This window comes from Macaca fascicularis, chromosome 4 (genome assembly GCF_037993035.2).
Source record: "Macaca fascicularis isolate 582-1 chromosome 4, T2T-MFA8v1.1".
Classification (NCBI taxonomy): Eukaryota; Metazoa; Chordata; class Mammalia; order Primates; family Cercopithecidae; genus Macaca; species Macaca fascicularis.
In genome coordinates this window covers 5,717,420-5,738,316 of record NC_088378.1, presented here as the reverse complement: position 1 = coordinate 5,738,316, position 20,897 = coordinate 5,717,420, and the positions used below count along the sequence as shown (strand labels likewise).

General features: G+C 35.9%; 1 protein-coding gene across 10 annotated transcripts in view; it reads right to left on the bottom strand.

Annotated features, from left to right (window-relative positions):
- The window catches only part of PDE10A (phosphodiesterase 10A), a 676,118-nt gene that overhangs the window by 68,176 nt on the left and 587,045 nt on the right, over positions 1-20,897 (bottom strand). For 8 of the 10 annotated variants that reach the window (XM_074036771.1, XM_015448495.4, XM_015448494.4 and 5 more), the window contains 3 exons: positions 12,779-12,921; positions 10,343-10,435; positions 7,674-7,860 (listed from right to left, as the gene is read on the bottom strand). In XM_074036771.1, the coding sequence (XP_073892872.1) occupies positions 7,674-7,860; positions 10,343-10,435; positions 12,779-12,921 (423 nt within the window). Of the gene's footprint in view, positions 1-7,673; positions 7,861-10,342; positions 10,436-12,496; positions 12,696-12,778; positions 12,922-20,897 lie in introns of all 10 variants that reach the window. The other 2 variants (XR_012433277.1, XR_012433276.1) reach the window with 2 other exon arrangements.

Below are 20,897 nucleotides of genomic sequence, written 5' to 3'. Positions count from 1 at the left end.
GCTATGGGTAGAAAAGAAATAGTCTCCATCCATTGAGAATATGGAAATCAAGCCTGAACCATATGTAGTTGTAGTTTCCGAATTTATACTAACATATTGCAGGAATTTCAAGCTAAAAACTTAACAGAAACAAAAACCTGGACCCAGATCACTGAAAGCCTGGGGCACATGGAACACATTACATATATCTGAGCATAAGGGTCTCCCACAAGGGAGATAATCTGAGAGAAATTTGAGTAGGTAAACAAGTAAACGATGACATGAAAAAAAATCTAAGAATGGAAAGATCAATAGATATTAGTACCCTCTACGAACTGAGCTAATGAAAAACACTTAATGTGAGATTTAAAATACACTGTTGCAAAAATACGGCATTTGGTATGTGACTTACTATGGTTGTACAACTATTCTAGTTTATGGAAACCACAGCCCCAAAATGCAAAACCAAAACAAAACAAAACAAAAACCACAAAGATTTCTTTCTGTTTCTTTCTCAGTAGAGTTTTATCTTTGACCTAATCGTGGGTGGAAGTATTTAAAACCCTTTCTAAAAGACAGGCCCAAGCACCTGCTGTCTATGGCACCGAGAGAATTCTTTCATGCTGAGGACTGCAAAGGTGACAACGGTTTTCTCTCATGTGTTTCCGTGGATTTGAAACCACTGGGAACAAATTTTTAAAAAAATGTTTGTGTGTGTTATGTGAAAATAAGAGACAGCTGAATTCAGGAGAAAGTAGGGGCATTGGAAAAATGACTCTCCAGCCATGTGCCCAAATGCACCCCTGTATATGGAAGCACCCCCGTATACGGAAAACAACTGGTGTCCTAATGCAGGAATGCTGACTTCTCTCCTCTGTAAGTTGACAAGTTCCATCTTAGGGCAGACACTAAAGGTCTTCCTTACTATTTTCCGGTAAATAAATGAAGCAAATCAAATTTTAATGAATTTATAGCCTTATAACCAAAAGAAGAAAAAAAAAAAGACTGAACTCAGCTGAAATTAGTTATCTATAAACTTGCAGACTTGGAGAAGCATTAAACTTTTCTTTTCATGTAACCCCAAAAATTCAGTTTAAGAATTGTTATTCATTAGTATCTAAGTGTATTCACATTCAAGATGAGGGAAAAGGATGTGTGTGTGTGTGTGTGTGTGTGTGTGTGTTTCTGTGTGTGATCATGACACTACTAACAGGAGATAGTTGAATTTTAGGAGATAACTTTGTGACTCGATGCATTGGTATAAGATGTATTTTTGATTTTTCTTGGAAAACTTTTGTTGGGAGTATACAATACTCTTAAGGCAACCTTCAGTTCATCATCTATAATTGCATATTTAATTTACATAATTCTCCTTTGAAGTATGTCCCAAGTGTTAAACTTTCTGTGAATCGATTCCAAACTCTTTTATTAACCCTATCTTTGCTCTACCATCTATATTACTTTATGAAATTTTTTTTTTCTGAACTTTTCCCCCTCATTTCTAACAAAATTAACCTTACCTTCTGTGATGGTTAATTCTAAGCATCAACTTGACTGGGTTAGAGGATGCTCGGACAGCAGGTAGATCATGATTTCTGGGTGTTTCAGTGAGGGTGTTTCTGGGAGACTGGCACTGGAATCAGGGCACTGAGTAGGGAAGATCTGCCCTTACCCAATGCGGTAGGGCACCAGGCAACTGGCTGAGGACCCAGACAGAGCAGAAAGGCAAAGGGCAGGCAAAGTCTCTTTCTGTTCTAAAGCTGGGACACCTACCCTGTTCTGGAACATCAGATCTCCCAGATCTCTGGTCTTTGGAGTTTAACTTGCACCAGGTGCACCCCAGCTTCTCAAGCCTTTGGCCTCTGACTCAGGGTTTCACTATCGGCTTCCCTGGTTGTGAGGCTTTCAGACTTGGACTGAGCTGTGCAACTGACTTTCCTGGTTCTCCAGCTTGCATATGGCCTACTGGGGGACTTTTTAGCTTCCATAATCATATGAACCAATTTCCTTCCTAAGTCCTCTCTCATGTATCTATTCATTTATATATGTATCCTGTTGGTTCTGTTTCTCTGGAGAACCCTAATGCACCCCAGTCCATACTTTATATATAAAATGTAAAAACACTTCTTAATAATTGTCTTCCCTGTAAGCAACCTTAGGACCTTAGGGAAGAACAATGTCAGAGAGAAGGCAGTACACGTAGCGAGCACTGGGACCAGTCTGCAATCATTCATACCCTGGCTCTAGCACATACTAGATATGTGCCCTTGGGGAAGTTATTTAAACTTTATATATCCACTTTTTTTTCTTATAAAACATGGAGATAATAATAACCACACTCATCGGATTGTTGTGAGAACATATGAAAAGAGATTTCATATGTAAAGTGTCTAGAACAATGCCTGTCACACAATAAAGCTTTATATAAAATAAGAGTTGTTCTTATCATAGTCATCTTTATATCCACCATCTGGTATAAAAAAGATACACAATACTTGGTAGTTGAATTCTGGAATGAATAAAGGTTCAACCACTTATTAAATTTGTCCTTAACCAACTAACTACATTTTAATAGCAAATTTAATAGCAAAATTCATGCCCCTTTCATGTTAAAATGTCTTTCTGTCCAAAATGCACACAGCTAATCTGTTTTAAAATATTTATTTTTCTAGGCAAAAGATGAACTGATATTACTGTTCTGTTAGCTTTTCTGAGGCATATTAAATGGTTTCTTTAAAATCACAGTATAAATGAGTCAATTAATTGACTCGGATTTAAAAGATGTTTTCTGTTGATAGTACTTCCAAGTACATTGTTAGCTCAATAAATGAAAGAGAGATGTTGCCAATCAGAGACATTCTCCTTTATTCAATAAAAGGAACGTATTCAAATATTTCTAAAGATGAAATAAAGAAAAATAAAGACATAATAAGCGTTAATATGGCCTATGTGCCCTGCTTCTTAGATAGGCTCTTAATCAAACAAGGCCACAATAAAATACGCTGTTACATTATCATGTTCAGTATTAGAAATAAGAATTTTCATGTACAAAACATGCTTCTGTTAGGGACATAATAATTTGTTCAAGAGCAGAAATACTTTGAATTCTCTGAGATCAACACAATTAAAATGACAATAACGGTCAACAATTACAAAGAACTTCATGCTGCACAAAAAGATTCTTCATATTTAAGATCTTGATCATTACTAATGTATGTTCTCTAGAAAGTAGAACATTCAGGAAAGGTGGGGAACCCGCAGCTGTGACTGAGTGTTTGGGACAACACATAAAACAAGGTGCTTTTCCTAATTTTCATATGATGCTTGGGGGAAAAAATGCTCAAAACAGCAAAGCAAAATTGCTAAAGAACAACCACAGGCATCTCAGTGCCAGAGTGATGACCAGAATTCGGGTCTTGTTTGTTAGTAGCAGTTCGTGGCATCAACCTTTTCAAGTGGGTAAGGTTCTAGGGATCCTACTATAAAGAAAGCAGATGCTATCTTATTGAAACTAGCATAAATTTGGAGCTCTTTTCTTTTTTTTTTTTTTATTTAGATGGATGCTTTCTTTGACAGGCAAAAAATATCAATTTAAAGAAGACACGTGAACTGGTCTTTCCAAACTGGAGCGAAGTTTTTAATAAACCCAACCACCAGTCTTCACCAGACTGGAAGGCCAGGGAGAAGAGGGAAGAAGGAATCATCAGGAAGCTGTGGACTCAAATCTCTTATTCTTTCTGAGTTGGAAAAACTTCAAAAATAATATAATTTTTATAAGCTTTAGTAAGGAGAAAAATATACTGCAGTTAAAAAATGGTAATAAATTCCACAGAGAGCTTGCAGCTACACTGCGTATATTTTCAATGTATACCTTAAAGGTAACCAGCTTTGGCTGGGCAAGGTGGCTCATGCCTGTAATCCCAGCACTTTGGGAGGCAGAGGCAGGTGGATGAACTGAGGTCAGGAGTTCAACAATAGCCTGGCCAATGTGGTGAAACCCCATCTCTACTAAAAATACAAAAATTAGCTGGGCATGGTAACGCATGCCTGTAATCCCAGCTACTCAGGAGCCTGAGGCAGGAGAATTGCTTAAACCCGGGAGGTGGGGGTTGCAGTGAGCCAAGATCACGCAATTGCACTCTAGCCTGGGTGACAAAGAGTGAAACTCCATCTCATAAAGAAAAGGTAACCAGCTTAAGTCCAGTGAGGGTGACTACTTGGCGGAACTGCTGCTGCATGTACTATTTGTCACCGTCGGAGAAAAGCATTGCTGTGATGGGGTTCAAAGTGTTTAGAAAAATTATAATCATTTCCAATATCAACTCATACCAGTCATTTTACCAAAATTTTACCCTATATAATTTAAATAATCAATGTAAAAACGAAATGACTATTAACTTACAACTTTTCAGAGGTTTTTTGTTTTTGTCTGTGCAGTTTAATCATGAATTAAATCCAGGTATTATGATACCACAATTAGTGACTTAGAAAAGCATTTGAATCTGCTAGTCTACTTCTTAATTTATGTATTCTTGAAAGTACACAACATTTCAAGAGATACATGGAAAAATGAATAAATTTTAAGATGATCAATTTACATATTCTTAACTTTCACACATATTCTTACTAAAAATGACTTTTTCCCGCATCCCATTTTGAAACTGACCTGTTATCAAATTGCTGTTGATACAAAGGGAAAATATAAAATATTGGTATTAATGAGGGCTAATAAAGGTTTCTGAAACTTTCCTAAAATATTAAAGGTGAACTTCAGTAAATTCTCAACTGATAGCTCATTAAAATAATTTTTGGTGTCAGAATAATCTGTACTTTTTGGCATCAGGTAGAATTAAGAGAAATTGTGATAATAAAACTTTATTAATGGAAGCAATTCTTACAGCTTCCTTAAAAAATAAGAGGGACAAGTTGTAATAAGATTGATGCTGAATCTGAGAGCCAAATTTCTCACTGTCACAAAGAAAGTTCCTAAGATGAAAATAAGATGGCTAGAGGGCATTCTGTGGTATTAGACTGGAGGTATCAATAGGTATTGTAGAGAGAGAAAGAGACAGAGAGAATGAATGGACATAGAGATTTATGTATAAACTCGCTTCTGAAGAAGTCAGTGAGAAAGTGGGGGGAGAGTCCTGTGGAGAAACCTGCAGACATGACCTTCAAAGGGCAGAAGGTTAACAGGCTTAGTGATGAAGCACATGCCTGCTGACAGGATGCACTGAGGACACATCCGTACGTGAACTCATTGTCACAAACATGACCTTATATAATCATGAGGAAACACCAGACAAATCCAAAGTAAAGAATATCCTAAAAAACAATAGGTGTATACGCTTTAAAAATACCCGGGTCATGAGAGACAATACTAAGGAATCGTTCCAGATGAAAGGAGACTAAAGAGGTCTGCAGATGAGATAACAGTACAGTACTTGCGATGGGTTAGATCGTGGCCCCCCTAAAATTCATGTATTAAAGCCTAACCCCTAGCACCTCAGAATGCAGCTGTATTTAGAGATAGGGCCTTTAAAGAGGTAACTAAGGTAAGAGGAGATTTAAAGTGTGGGTCCTAATCTAATACGACTAGTGTCTTCATAGGAAAAGTCTAGGACACAGGCATTTACACAGAGACAACAGCAACCATGTGAGGACACAGTGAGAAGGCAGCCATCTGCAAACCAAGGAAAGAGGCTTCAGGAGAAACCCACCTTGATCTTGGACTTCCAGCCTCCAAAACTGTGAGAAAATAATTTCCTGTTGTTTAAGCCACCTGGTCTGTGACGTTTATTACAGTAGCCCTAGCAAGCTAATACAGTACCAATGTTACATTAGGCAGTGGAAAAATAAGATAATGTCCTTGTTTTTAGAAAATACAAACTGAACCATTTAGGAGTTGTGAGACACTATATCTGAAACATACTCTCATGGACATCAGAGAAAGGCAGTATCTATGTAAGAGAGAAAGAGAGACAAAGAAAGTATGTCAAAGCAAAAATGGCCAATATATTAACATTTGGGGAACATGGATAAAGGTATAAGGGATCTCTTTATATTACTTTTGCAACTTTTGCTTTTGTCTGAAATTATTTCAAAATAAAAAGTATAAAAAATTATGCTAAATCTAGTTTCATTTAACAACAAGAAAAATTCATGAACAGGTATATTAACTATTGTTGTTTTAGGCCACAGGTATCAAAGAAAAAATTTTTCAATATTTTTGTTTTTTATTTTTTGATGTTTATCAAAATGTTATAAGTTGTTTTGATCACATATATACTAATAATACATAATACCACAATCCAAAATGAATTTTAACACTTATTATACATGTTTTATACACACCCATGTATTATCTTATAAACAGAAATTATCTTAGGGTAATTAATAAAATAAAGCATAAAATATATTCAACTTTTGTTGGATAATCAATACGTACTCAGAGAGTAAACATAACACTAAATTTTCTCATCCTAAGATCTTGCTATTGTGTTTTTAAATATAACATGTATCAAGCTTTTATAGTACTTAAATTCCATTGGCTACATTTAAAAATGATAACAGTCAATATTCAGAATAAACTAGAAATGACAATCTTTGTGACTTTTAAACTAAATAAGACAAGCATAAGCTGTCAACATTATTTATGAGAGACACATAGATACTAAAAATATTTGAAGCAAAAGTGTTTGACAGCATTCCTAGTTTATTTCTGAGGAGCTACGTAAGAGTAACTGTCCCCCAAAAGGGCACCAGGAATGCATAAGGAGAGAGGACGGGTATTCTCTTACTAAATAGCACAAACTGAATTTAAAAAGTTTACCCTCAGTCACCAGAAGGTAAGTTTTACCAATCTTTGTCCCTAGGTATGTCTCCACTGTTCCTATGAGTTACATGGTTACTCCTATGGAATACAGTCCTACTACCAAAAAAGCAGTTTCTAATTGATTAAGGGGGCAACTCTAATTTATGTTGATTTAGCTCTATGAAAAGGTCACCATACTAAAATTTTCCCTAACCTCAGAATTCTAGTAATATCATTAAAGGATTACTAGAGTTTACAGAATACTATATGTTCAATTCATTTAAAATAAAACAATGTAAAAGAAAGACAATAAATTCTACTATTTTTAAATTGAGACTTGAGAATCCACATTGAGCTTCATTTTACCCTTCAGTGAACACGGTATAACTTTCATGAGGACTAATGAGTTAACACCTAGAATGCTTCTGACATGGGCAACCTGATGCCTCACTTTTTGTCACAAACAAAACTTTCCTGGTGGGTGTCAAAACATGAGCTATGACTATACTTTCGTGTAAGGATCTCAAATGAATGCATTTGACAAACAGTCAAGATTTAGGTAGCATTTTCTTTCTTCATTTCCGTAGATACCATTAAATATAAGCCTGATGCTTGGACATTTTACCTTGACAGTCACTTCGTTTTTCTTCTTAACAAATTCCCACCTTGAAATAAATGCAAACTGTTAGAAGACTGTTCTTTTTCCTTGCAAGGAATTTTATGACATTTTCTAAAACATGCACAATCAGGAATTACTCACTTTTCCTGGTTTGTAAAGGAAATATAAACGAAAAAAAAAAGCCCCTTAAGCTGCTTTATGAAAAAGTTTTCAAATTAACATGGAGTAGTAAAAATATGGTATTTAATAGATAGTACTTACATTAGCACAGTGTAAGGCTAAAGCACAAAAGACGGCAAACATTTTGAAGTTGTTTTCATCGGTTTTAGAGAAGGCACTGCCACTGATTTTGTTGACCATCTGCACCACACCTATCACGCTGCCTCGGCTGACGATGGGCATGCACAGGATGTTCCGCGTGGTGTAGCCTGTGTACAAGTCTACTTCTCTGTGGGGTGACACAACCGAAAATAACAACAAAAAAAGGCAGAAGAAATAAAGGACACAGTCAATCATAACTCTCCCCTCAGTCTTTGCAATTTACATATGCTTCTATTCCATATGACGGTAATGGCACTTTTAGCTTCTGCATTCAGGGACGGTAACATTCCACAGAGTTTCATTAAAACCTTCCCCAAAATATTCTAACTGTTGGTTCTTTTGTCTTCAAGTGTGTTTTCTAGGATAGTCTCTAAGAGGATTTCAGCCTATCATTTGAAGTATCCAGCATTACTAAGTAAACAGGAAAAAATATGTGGATTCAGAGGACAAATTCAATTAAAGTTGATAAAATAACATGATCCTTTGAAGTTGATCATGTTTATGGGAGAGGTAACTTGCTAAACCAACTTACAGAGTTTCCACTTTAAAAACTTAGAGCAGTGGTCAGCAAACTGCACCCAGGGGCCAAATCAGCCCTCTCCTGTTTATAAGTAAAGTTGTATTGGAACACAGTCACATCATTCATTCATAGATTGTCTGATTCTGCCATCAACCCCACAAGGCTGAGTTGTGGATTTGTGACAAGGACATTAGTGCCTATAAACGCAAATATACTCACCATCTGATCCTTAATAGAAAAAGTCTGCTGATTCCTATTGTGAGGAAATGCTTTCAGAAAAAGGGGCTAAGCTGCATAGAAACAGTGATATAGCTAACAGTTGGCAGTTACATGGGAGTCTTCAGCGCCTGGCTTCTCTCATTTAGCATAATGGTTTTTGAGATTCATCCATATTGTTGCATGTCTTAGTGATTAAGTCCTTTTCATTGCTGAGTTATATCTCTATTCAACGGACATATCGTATTTTGTTCATTCATTCACCAATTATCAGACAATATTCTTTTAATAGCCAGTTTTGGCAAATATAAATAATGCTGCTTTGAAGATTTGCATACAATTCCTTGTAGCACCATATGTTTTCATTTTTCTTGTAGTAAACAGAAGTGGACCTGATTAGTGGACTGTACAGTAAGTGTATATTTAACTTTTCAAGAAAGTGCAAACCTGTTTTCCCAAGCGGATGTACCATTATATATTCCCACCAACAATGTACGAGGGTACTCGTTTCTCCACATCCTGGCCAATCTTTGCTAATGCCAATGTTTTAAAGTCACAGCCATTCTAGCTGGTGTACAGCGAGGTCTCATGTCAATTACATTTATATTGCCCTCACTTTGAGCATTTTTCATGTGTTTAGTGATCAGTTGTGTATCTCCTTTTGTGGACTGTCTGTTACAATCATCTGCCCTTTGTATTAAATTGGGTTATCTTCTCATTGGTATGTTGGAAGAGTTTTTATATATAAGTATTTTGTCAGATATGTTTTACAAACATTTTCTCCTAATCTGGTGCTTGCATTTTCATTTTCTGAACAGTCTGACTCATACATTTTTACATAAAGATTTGACATAAGGATATGCAAATATATTTAATTTTTAAGTACTAAATGATGAGCTTGGACTTTTGGAAAAAAATAAACTTTCAGTGTACCTTTAATTTATTGACAGTATATATTACTAGAATATTGCTGTGTTTTTATATGAGTTGTGTATATTTGACATCAATTGATCAAATACCTGAACCAACTTCCTATTGCTTATGTTATTTATCTCTTAAAGTAAACCACGTGTTGGGATTAACTAAACACTGCTGTCAAACTACGTAAATATTACTCTTAACAGTCATAGCATCAATCCTGAGACTTTCCATTTCTAGAGGTTTATTAAAATCAGATTACGTAACTGGGTTTGCAACTCTCCAAAGAAAGTCAGAACAAAACAAAAAAATCTTTATAAGCCATCCTAATATCCATCTTCAATAATATCCAATAAAAGATACAACTTAAGTTACTTTGGGTCGGGTAAATTTTCCAGACCTTTTACGAATATTATCTGTGATCTTAAAACAACAGCAACAAAATTGGATTATCATACCCATCTTAAAGAGGAGGAAACTGAGGCTCAGAGAGATTAAGTAACTTATGGTAGGTCAATTGAGAGCTAATAAATGACACAACAGTGCTTCAAAGCTAGACTTACTCATCTCAAAAGCATGCAAATTTCTTACTATGTGTTGCAGCCTTTGAGCATATGATTTGATGGAGAATATGTTCGTTACAAAATCATTACACTGTAATGAAAAAAAAAGTCCCACAGTAGCTCTATAAATTAGAACTTCCGCCTATCAGTTATTTTCATAACATTCTAAACTCCTCTATCTAGATATCATTATACATTAGTGGATTAGAATCCATCATTTTATAAATATCGGAATATACTGACTACTGATAGCAGAGTTGGTTCAAAAAAGAAAACTAAGGAAGAAAGAACTAAACCGGGACATGGAGAACTCAGGCTCCATGGAAGAGGTTTCAGCTGAGTGGGACATCACAGAAGAAATCAATGGAGTGTCAAAATCAGCTATTTCTTACCTGTTAAAGCGTGGGTCTGCATAGGCATCTGGAATGTTCAGGACTTCCCCTGTTCTTGCTACTTGGCCAGCAATTCCTTTCTCAATTGAAAATCTGCATATGTAAAAGAGAAGGACATGCTAATTAAAATATGGATGCTGTAGAATAATTCAAAAATATTCCATTGTTAACAATATTGAATTAAAAGCACTGTTTTACTTAAATGCATGTATTAATTTTATATTTACATATTCTGAAAATCACCTTATAAAATATGTAAACATAAAGCAGGGAAACATTACACAGTAACCACCTGAGAACCTTAAAATATTAATTCACAAATTGAGATCAAACAATCAGCTAGTATCCTCCTGCTCTGAACAATAATAATCTCTTCTATTTGCGAAGTACCTTATAATTTACAAGATGCTTCAACATAAATTTTTTTAGTGGATTCTCAATGAAGTGTGAACGAAGGCTTATATGGGTTCAGCAATTTGCCAACATTCATAAAATATCAGTGGCACAAGGCAAACTAGAATGCTGGTCTCTATCATTGTGCTTTCTACCACACATATAACCAAACTCATAGGTTATGCGTGAGCTTGAGATATTATACAGAACTGAATTTTATGGTGTTTGCAATGCAAGTACTATACAGAAATAACACAATGTACAACTTCTAGTATTTTTACCTAATTTGTTAAATTTTAAAATAATCGAAATACAAGGATTGTCTATTTTTTGTATCTAATATCAGTATTTTTCCTTTGTAAAAATATTTTCATACTTATATGTTTCTCATTATTATACTATCATCACACACGCACTCATTTCAAAATTTCCTTAAGAAAGCTGTCTACAAGTCACAATATCTACTTGTTACATAGTTCAAAAATCATTTCCATATTATTACATTGTCAACATTATAGGAAATCACCATTACTGAAATAAAGCTAGAGGACTATCAGAAAGACTCGAAAGACAGTTCACACAAAAGAGAGTCTACTTAAAACCCTTAAGAGTGAACCATACACTGCACACAACTCAGGTTGTCTTTTTCCTGGTTTTCTTGTGCTTTGAACAACATAAACATAATGAATTAGATTGCCATGAGCAAAGGGTACCAGAATCCATTTGATGATTCATGCTTGTTTGCGTTGGTCTGAGAGCAGTCTGAACTTTTGTTCCTGCTCTCTGTGGTTTGCTTTCTATGGTCAGTGGAAGCCACAATTAAGAAGCAGCCCTTACATAAATGGCTGCCATTAACCAGTCATCTGAGAGTTACAGTAAATCATACTCTGTTTTTCTTATGCTTATAAACACAGGCTTTAAAATCATTATTTTCAAAATTAAATCAATACCAGTAGTGTTAGGAAACACTCAAATCTCCAGCAAGAGAAATGACTTATCTAAATGACTATATCCAGATTGCTATACTGAGATCTAGCAACAATTAAAAACAACAACAACAAACAGACAAAACAATTGCAAAACCCAAGTACCAATATAGTGCCTATAAATGAGAGTCACAGGAATATGGAATATACAGGAAGTGCTGAGAGGCAGATGGTGGTGGGGCCCCATGCTGGGGCACACTTTGAGTTTCCTTGATACTAGTTTCCTTTTATGATAGACTGTCCAAATAAACAGCAATCCTTAATTAAGAAGACACAGTGCTTTACTAGAATGTTGTTATTACCAGAGAACTTTATGGCATTATACAGAAAATGAGTTAAATAAGACACATCAAGCAAAAGAAATGCAAATGTCTAAAATTATTTTCTCAGCTTCTGAATGTTAAGCTTGATTCTTAAACATTTTGTCAGAGTGCTCCTTCTGTAGGTTTCCAGGTGCGATATGAGCAAGCCCCCATGCCTCCATCAACAAAATAAACTCCATTCTGTTCATTTAAGCGACAAGGGTTGCCACTTAAAAAAACAAAGACTTTAGTTTTGAGATGCAACACAAGTGTGCTATATGATTGATTAAAACAACTGATCAGTCACAGAGTGTATTTAAGTCATCAAATATACCAGATCAATTTCTACTAATGTCTGGACTTTGAGACAGGCCATAGGCTGGGAAGAGGTAGAGGCCGAATTGGATAAGCACACCTTTCCTCTTGGACATGGGAAAACCTGCAGATTCCAGATGGAGTGTACCTTTACCTACCTGGGAGCACTAGAAAGTTTTTCCAACATGATTTCCAAAAGGACCGCCTCCGGAAGACGGCATTTCCAGGAGTGACGCTAAAGCTTCCTAGGCGCGGTTTCTCTGGCACTGACTGCAATGTCATTCCCAGAAGTACTACCTTCAGGAGGCGGGTCCTGGTGGGAATGATATCACAGTATGACAAGTATTGTCAGCATACCTGTGAATAGGCACAGAAAAATGGGTAACAGAACACCTGCACATCTATCATAAGAGGATAGGACATTCTACTTCTAGCTGTACCTTATCTCTTTGGTCTTCTTGAAGACGGGTTTTCCTTCCTTTTCCTCTCCAATATCAAAAAGGTCTGAATATAACTCCTTGTTCTTATGGTCTACCTGGAAAAGTGCACAACGGTCGGCATTCACCAGGTTTTTTGCATATATCTAAAGACAAATGACAAAATAAGAGTAAGGCAATGAGAAATTCAAAGAACTTGCAGGTAAACTTTATCATAAAGTAAGTATTAATTTCAGCTGTCCTACACTCTAATTGGTTGGTATTAGCATTATAGGTAAGTAAATATACAAGTATATAAATATTACATATATATGATCTAAAAGTCATTGTTACATGCTAATACTAACGGATCCCAACAGAATACACAGCTGATGCGCATCCATACTGCTGTGCTGGAGGGAAGCTTATCAGTCATGTATTCTGATACCAACTGACACTTCTGTTTCAGTTGGTAAGCAGCTGCTGGCCTAACTTCCCAAGTGCCCTTCTGCCACCCAGGCCCTCTTCCAGAATCTCTCAGGCCTTCCCTGGTGCCTGGATCTGAGCCTCTGTCAGCACTACGACCAGCATTCATTCTGATTAGTTGGTGTCTGTGATGCAGCAGTTGTAAAAACTATGAAATATAACCTCTAAGGAGATACATGGTTTTCATATATGCATTAGCTGACTTTCATTTGATGTACTGTCTAATAAAAATTTGTACAGATTATTAAGTGTTTACTATGTGCCAGCCACATTTATATAATTTATATAAATTGATTTGCCTGCTCCTCACAATAACAATATTAACTCAGGAAAATTTTTTTCCCCATTTTACATATTAGGAAAATTGAGGCACTAAGAAGTAACTTGCCCCATTATTACATGAATAGTAAATGGTAGTAGTATTTGAACTGATACTAGCTGTTCCCATGGCCCATGCTTTTATAACAAATATGCTTTTCCATTTCTAAATGGAAACCATGTATTCATTTCATCACTCATTTGTGCTCCCATTTCCTTCAACAAATATTTCTTCAGTGCCTAACATATCCTACTGTCCTGAGTGGGTTGGGGCTACAGCTGTGTCATTAATACAGTATTTACCTATACTGAGAATTCTGGTAACTTCAACTATCCAGATTATAGCCATGAAATTATTCCTCGGAGAAAAAGAATTCATCCTTAGCATAAAACCACCACCACAAAGTCTTTGCAAGAGGAACCTTGCAGTCAGGGGAAAATACAGCATCTCATATAAAAAGTATTGATTTAATAAAAATAAGTCTAAGTTAGGAAACTGTCTTCATCCTACGATTACACTATTACACCTTTGTGTTCACTGCTCCTATAGAACTGTATTTATACACCCGATAAATACTGGCTGTGCCCACTCTGCAGGGACTGAGTATACTGCCTAGTATCAGGACCTCTAGGTTACTCCTCACCTCCCTTAGCCTGTGAACTATATAAACAGCAGAAACCACTTCTCTTTTCTCACAGTATTCCAAATGCCAAGAAGAAGGCTGAGTTAGGGCCAGCTAAATTTTGTGGTCCAAACCCAGCCCCCTGCCTGTTAATATAAATAACATTTTTATTGGGACATAGCCCCGTTCATTAATTTCTGTACTTTTTATGGCTGCTACGACAGCAGAGTTGAGTAGCCGCTAGAGAGTATGGCCCACAAAGCATAACAACTTACTATCTGGCCCTTTACAAAAAAAGTTTGCCAACCAATCCCTGGTTTAGAACATGTAAGATCTCTATAACCCAAAACTCTCAATACACATTTGAGGAAAAATGAATCTCACACAAAGGCAGGACAAGAGTGATGGAGCTGAGTCGTTGGCAAATACAGAAGAATCACTCATCTAATTCACACACCCCTGAGATTTTAAATTATTAAGTAACAAGAATGACCCTGCATTATTAAAGATTAAATTATGTTCAGTGAAATTTGTATCTGTAGTGTCTGGGGTAATGTCAGTTGCTTAATAAATATTTTGGCATAAATATGTTAATATTTGTTGAAAATCTGGATCAAATGGACAATGTTTCAGAAAATAAAATAAGCTTAGAAGGTGTTGAAAAATGTAAATCAAACCAGAATCATAAAGATAATTCAAAAACTATCAAAAAATATTACCAAAAAAGACACTAGCCTCAAATGGCTTCAAATACGAGTTCTTTAAAAATCGTCAACAAATCCCCATACAATTTATATCGATCTACATTCAGAAAAGAACAATTTTTTCCAGTTGTTTTTACAATGTACGCCGTATCACTGATACTGAAAACTAACAAAGAAACTATAAAAAAGAAAATCATGGACAGCTTTACTTTTGAAACAGAAGAAAAGTTATAAATAAAAATGCAACCAAATCAAATTTAGCAATAATTAAACAAATATGACAATATTGAAAACATAGTTTACTCTGAACGCTCCAGTAGCATAAAGTCTATTATAATTCATAATAGCAGTAAGACCAAGGAGAAAAATCTGCAAGATTATCTTCCTGGTAGTCAAAAAGCGTGTGGTGAGCCTTCGTGCAGTGGTTCATGCCTGTAATCCCAGCGCTTTGGGAGACTGAGGTAGACAGATCTGTTGAGCCCAGGAGTTTGAGACCAGCCTGGGCAACATTACGAGACCCCGTCTCTACAAAAAATATAAAAATTAATCGGGCATGGCGGCATGCATCCGAAGTCCCAGCTACTCAGGAGGCTGAGGTAGGAGGATTTCATAAGCCCAGGAGGCAGAGGCTGCAGTGAGCTATGACTGTGCCACTGTACTCCAGCCTGAGTGACAGAGCAAGACCCCGTCGCAAAAACAAAAGCATGTGATGCCATTCAGCAAAATCATTAATGATAAAAACTTTAGTAAAATTCAATAAAAGAATATATAGAAAACGTTAATAATCCTTTCCTCAAAACAACAGTCCTTATTACACCAAATGGTAAAATAACAGAATCGCTGCCTTAAGATACTAAAGTTAAGAACAAGACAAAGATATGTTATCACAATCACTAGCATGCTAGTAGGCAAGAGGAAGATGTGAGGTATACATACTTGAAGAGATAAAAGTTTTTATTGTTTAAGGATAATGTTATTTCATATGTCAAAAAAATTAACAGACAAACAATTATAGGCATTAAGAAGGCTTCTGTGGCCGGGTGCAGAGGCTCACGCTGTAATCCCAGCACTTCGGGAGGCCAAGGCCCTTGGGCTGCTTGAGCTCAGGAGTTTGAGACCAGCCTGGGCAACATGGCAAAAACCTGTCTCTACTAAAAATACAAAAATTAGCTGTGCATGGTGGCATGCGTATGTTGTCCCAGCTACTTTTGGAAGGCTGAGGTAGGAGGATGGCTTGAGCTGGGGAGGCGGAGGTTGCAGTGAGCAGAGATCGTGCCACTGCATTCCAACCAAGGTGACAGAGACAGACCCCGTCTAAAAAAGGAAAAAGAAGCTTCTGTTTTAAGATGAGCATTTCTAAACATATGTTTACCTTTTCACTCTCCCCAAATATTAAGGTTTAACATTGAAATGACCCTCAGATGCTGAAAAGGAGTTAAAAATATCTAGACATATTTTGGCAATATTGATAAACTCCAAGCATCAGAAGGTCAATCTAAAAGCCACCTCTACTCCCCCACTACACACACGTATACACACATATGCATACATTTACCTGTAAGTGGAACAACACTCTTTAGAACAACAGTAGATTTTAAATTCAGATTTTAAATTAAAGTCTTCAAATTTCTAAGGAAAACTTACTTTAAGTCTAAATTTCTTTACCAAGTCAAACTAGCATAAAGGCAATATAAAGATATTTAAGAAGGGTACAGTACTCAGAAATGTACTATCTGTGAACTATTTTAGAAAAGGAGATGGGCTCAAGCAAAAATAAAGAAATAGAAAAATAAATTCAAAGACACTGGGAAGACTCGGGGTCCAAGAAAAAGTGAGGAGGAAATAAATCATTAAAACTATACTGCAACTGTAACACTTGTTAGTAAATGATATCTAAAAAATTATAGGCATCATGAAAAATTAATTTAAGAAACATGAAATATATAAAAATATGTATACATCTAAAACTATGTAAGGGTAGTGGATAAGAAGAGTAAAAAATAAGGAAACAAATGTGCTTCATTTATTATCTTGTTGGTGAAGTGAGTGATATGATATCAACACTGATTACTTATTGATTTTGATATAAAACTTCACTTTAAATGTAAGATGACAGCTGTCAGGACTATTGCTGCCATCATGTAAAGAGAAACTGCCTGAGAATAAGGACTACACAGAAGTAAGTTGAACTGAGAAACAGAGAAAGATATATTCCTGAAAAGATTATTTGAGCCCCCATGTCCACTAATTATGTAAGCCTGAACATTCAATGGCTTTTCAGCAGTCTGAGCCAGTAAATCCTCTCTTTCATTATCTACACTAATTTAAGTAGTTGATGTTTTCAGATAAGAAAGGAAATATAAAGTACCTACACATTTATAAAAATTGATTTGAAGATCTAATTCATTGATTCCCAACTAGCAGCTGAGCCGCCTGGCTGCGGGGCATCTGGAAATAAGTGCAGGCACGTTTGTTGGTTTCGAATTCTCACAAGCTAAAGATGCTGCAGGTCTGCAGTGCCCAGGATGACACTGTGCCAGAGGGAACTGCTCTGCCCAAATCAGCATCACCCCATTGAGAAGCACTGACCTAGATGAACTGATCACCTAGAAATTTAAGAATTACCCAGATTTGGTCAGGCGCGGTGGCTCACACCTGTAATCCCAGCACGTTGGGAGGCCAAGGTGGGTGGATCAGAAGGTCAAGAGATTAAGACCATCCTGGCCAACACGGTGAAACCCCATCTCTACTAAAAATACAAAAAGTAGGCAGGCGTGGTGGTGTGTGCCTGTAGTACCAGCTACTTGGGAGGCTGAGGCAGGAGAATTGCTTGAACCTGGGAGACAGAGGTAGCAGTGAGCCGAGATCGTGCCACTGCATTCCACCCTAGTGACAGAGCGAGACTATGTCTCAGGAAAAAAAAATTACCCAGATTTGCTTGTCTGAAAATAATAAATCTTCTATATTATCAAAAAGTTCCTCAAAAAAGTCTAACCTCATTCCCCACTTGTTTCCTCTATTCCAGGGTTATCTTTTCAAAACACAAATCTGATCTTACACTTCTAGCTTACAAGCCTTAATTCAAAACTCCCTCCCAGGCCTGAGTGACTTGGCCCTTCCAGGGCCTTTCTACACAGAAGCACACTGTTCCCCCATCCCCTAAAGTAGACTCCTCTTTCCTCTTTGCCTGTGTAACTTCCACACAACCACCAGACCAAAGTCACAGTATCAGGAAAGCTTGCCACAGCCTCCCCAGCTCCACTAGATCCCATCATGAGCTTTCAGAGCACTGTTATGCTCCTTTATAGGCCTGACTCTGACTGCAGTTTCACAGTTATGTTGATATTTGGCTCATGTCTGTCTCCCCACAGACTAAAAGATCAATGAGGACAGAGGCTGTGAAGGGCTTTGCTCACCATTTGATAACCCCAGTTACTATGCATTATAAGACTATAACAGATTCCCAAGAAACATTATAGCAGAAAAGGGTGAATGAAAACTTGAAGGATCCAATGTCATAGAAGAAACTGAAAAGAGAGTCAGAGACCTACCCCTAATAAGACCCCAATGGGGTCTTAATTATTCTTAATTATACTTAATTCTTAATTATTCTTAATTTCTTAATTATATGCATCATGAAAAATTAATTTAAGAAACATGAAGTATATAAAAATATTTATATATCTAAAACTATGTAAGGGTAGTGGATAAGAAGAGTAAAAAAAAAGGAAACAAATGTGCTTCATTTATTATCTTGTTGGGGTCTTATTAGCTGATTTGTATCAAACATTAAGGGAACAATAACGGAACAAACATTGGTATCAAACATTAAGGGAATAAATAATAAGTATACTTAAACCACTTTAGACCACAGAAAGGAACGGAACATTTCTTAGCTCATTTTATAAGCGTAGCATAACCCAATACCGATACAACCCAAGGATAGAAAAAAAGAAACATTGAGCAATCTGATGAATGAATATAGATGCAAAACTTGGAAATAAATATTAACACCTAATCCAGGAATAAAGAAAACATTACAATTGAATAGCCTTTATGCCAGGAATGTAAGAGTGGTTCAACGTTGAGTAATAATACAGGTGTCTACTCCAATCATTTTTTAAATAGCTTATCAAAATTTGATAATACTGAACACCAAATCAGATGCAAACTCACAGAAAATTAGGAATAGAAGAAAATGTTTTAAAATTGATAAATTATATCTGCTGTGGATCCACAGCAAATATACATAGCAATGAAATGTGAGAGGTACACACATCAAGAAAAATCAATATATCCCTTTGTTGATTTCTGTTGCTTCCAATGAAATGTGGGAGGTACACACATCAAGAAAAATAAATATATTCCCTTGTTGATTTATGTTTCTTCCAATGAAATGTGGGAGGTACACACATCAAGAAAAATCAGTATATCCCCTTATTGATTTCTGTTGCTTCCAATGAAATGTGGGAGGTACACATGTCAAGAAAAATCAATATATTCCCTTGTTGATTTCTGTTGCTTCCATTCAACAGTGTTCATCAGGTTGCAGCTAATACATTAACAGACACAAAGAAATAAGTACTGTACAAACTGGAAAAGAAGAACCACTAGAACCTCTACTATTGTGCATTATAAATCACTGTCCTCTATCTTGAAAACTAAAGACTATAAACTGGAAAAATGAGTTAACTATGGGGGACCATAATCAATACATTCACTCAAGAAATATTTAAAAAAAAAAACCTGAAAATAAGTAAATGTCTTTGGCTAGGAAGACTCCATGTGCTGAAGATATCAAGTTTTCTATAAATTTAAGGCAATTCCTATATAAATTACACAACATAATGAACTGAGATTCATCACAGGAGTGCAAGGTTACTTTAACGTAAAACAATCAATTGATGTAATATACACTATCAATAGAATTAAAAGTAAAAACCATATGATCATCTACACTGATGCACAAAAATTATTTGACAAAATGTAACACACTTGCGTGATAAAAACACTCAATAAACTAGGAATAAAAGGGAATTTCATCAACCTGACAAAGGCCATCTATGAGAAAGCCACAAATAACATCATATTTGATGGCAAAAAACTAAATGCTTCTCCCTTGAGATCAGGAATGAGATAAGAAGGTCCACACTTGCCACTTCTTTTCAGTATTGTGCTATAGGTTCTAGCCAGGGCAATCATGCCAGAAAAAGAAATAAAACAACCTGGAATAGAAAGTAAGGAGTAAAACTGTCTCCAACTGGATATATATATCCACTAAGAAACTAAGAAACTATAGGAACTAATATATGAGTTCATCAAGCTTGCAGGATACATAATCAATATATAAAAACCAATGTTGTTTCTATATATTTGCAGTATAAAATCAAAAAATAAAACTAAGAAAACAATTCCATTTATAATAGCATTAAAAATAAAATACTTAGGAATAAATTGGCCAAAATAAAAGCAATACTTATTCTCCAAAACCACAAAACACTGTTGAAAAAAATTAAGATCTAGATAAATGGAAAAATACCTCGCGTTCATGTATTAGAAGACTTAATTGTCTTTCAGTTGTTAAGACGGCAATACTTCAGATTGTTCTACAGATTCAACACAATTCCTATGAGCATTCCACCTGATCTCTTTGTAGAAAGTGACCTGCTACTTCTAAAACTTAAATGTATTTGATAGGTACCCAGAAGAGCTAAAAGAATCTTGAAAAGTTGGGGAACTCACGCTTCCTAATTTCAAAAGTTACTACAAAACCACAGTAATCAAGAAAGTGTACTGGCATTACCACAGAAATACAGAGCAACAGAATAGCATCAAGAGTCCAGAAATAAAACCACATTTTATGTTCAACTGATGTGCTGGGGAAAACTTGATAGCTACATGGAAATGAATGAAACTGGACCTTTACCACACATCATATATAAAACTAAGTCAAAACAGATCAAAGACCTAAATATAAGAGTTAAAAACCCTACAACTCTTAGAAGAAAATAT